This window comes from Galeopterus variegatus, unplaced genomic scaffold (genome assembly GCF_000696425.1).
Source record: "Galeopterus variegatus unplaced genomic scaffold, G_variegatus-3.0.2 Scaffold3506, whole genome shotgun sequence".
NCBI classification, from domain to species: Eukaryota; Metazoa; Chordata; class Mammalia; order Dermoptera; family Cynocephalidae; genus Galeopterus; species Galeopterus variegatus.
The window spans coordinates 52064-52879 of NW_007729617.1; the positions used below are offsets into that span (position 1 = coordinate 52064).

Sequence of the window (816 nt, forward strand, 5' to 3'; positions counted from 1 at the left end):
ACCTGGGCTTGGCCTCGGTTTCTCCAGTTATAACAGGGTATGCCAACACCAGGGACACTAGTCCTTTGACACTTGGGCAGCCCTTGAAGAGTGTGGAAGCGTGTGAATGGGTGAGAAGAGCTGTCTCTGCCCACTCCCACTCCAGGCTGTGCTTCCCACCTCTGTGTTGCTGGGTGCCAGCCCTGGGCTCTGTCTGCCATGGGATGACCGGGATGCATGGTCTCACAGCAGGCCTGTTCCAGCGTGTGCCTGCTGTGGCTGGAGTCGCTGCCAGGTGCTGGGGAAGGAGTTGGCCTTGAAGCCACCAAGGTGCTGGTTTGAGCACTGCTGATTCTGAGCCAACTTGGCAGTCACTACTGCCCCTCTCCTGACCTCGGTTTGTTCCTTCTTAAAATGGGACAGTGCCGTCGGGTCAGAGTGCTGTGAGTTTTAAGAGACGACGGCTGAGCTGGTGTGTGGCGAGTTGCACCTGAGTGGGGTTTTATCCTACTGTGACGTCCCTGGTGAGCCTGGGCTGCTGCTGAAGATGGTGTCCTCTCCTCCCAGGGGCCTCCCCGGACAGCCCGGACAGCCCCAGCCGAGCCCTGGGCATCCTGGAGGAGCGCGTCAACAGCTCGCGGCGGAGGACACGCCGACACACTGCAGACGACGACTACAACATCGAGGTCCTGCTGGGCGTGGACGACTCCGTAGTCCAGTTCCACGGGAAGGAGCACGTGCAGAAGTACCTGCTCACGCTCATGAACATCGTAAGTGCGCTGGGGGGCGGGCGCGGTGGGGAGAGGCCCACGTGGGCCAGGTCCCCCGAGCTTCCTT

At 61.2% G+C, this 816-nt stretch overlaps 1 protein-coding gene across 1 annotated transcript in view; it reads left to right on the plus strand.

Annotated features, from left to right (window-relative positions):
• The first annotated feature begins 216 nt into the window (after positions 1–216).
• The window catches only part of ADAMTS2 (ADAM metallopeptidase with thrombospondin type 1 motif, 2), a 112382-nt gene continuing 111782 nt past the window's right edge, over positions 217–816 (plus strand). Inside the window, exons 1-2 of the mRNA XM_008585249.1 lie at positions 217–274; positions 547–790. Of these exons, the coding sequence (XP_008583471.1) occupies positions 217–274; positions 547–790 (302 nt within the window). The remainder of the gene's footprint in view (positions 275–546; positions 791–816) is intronic.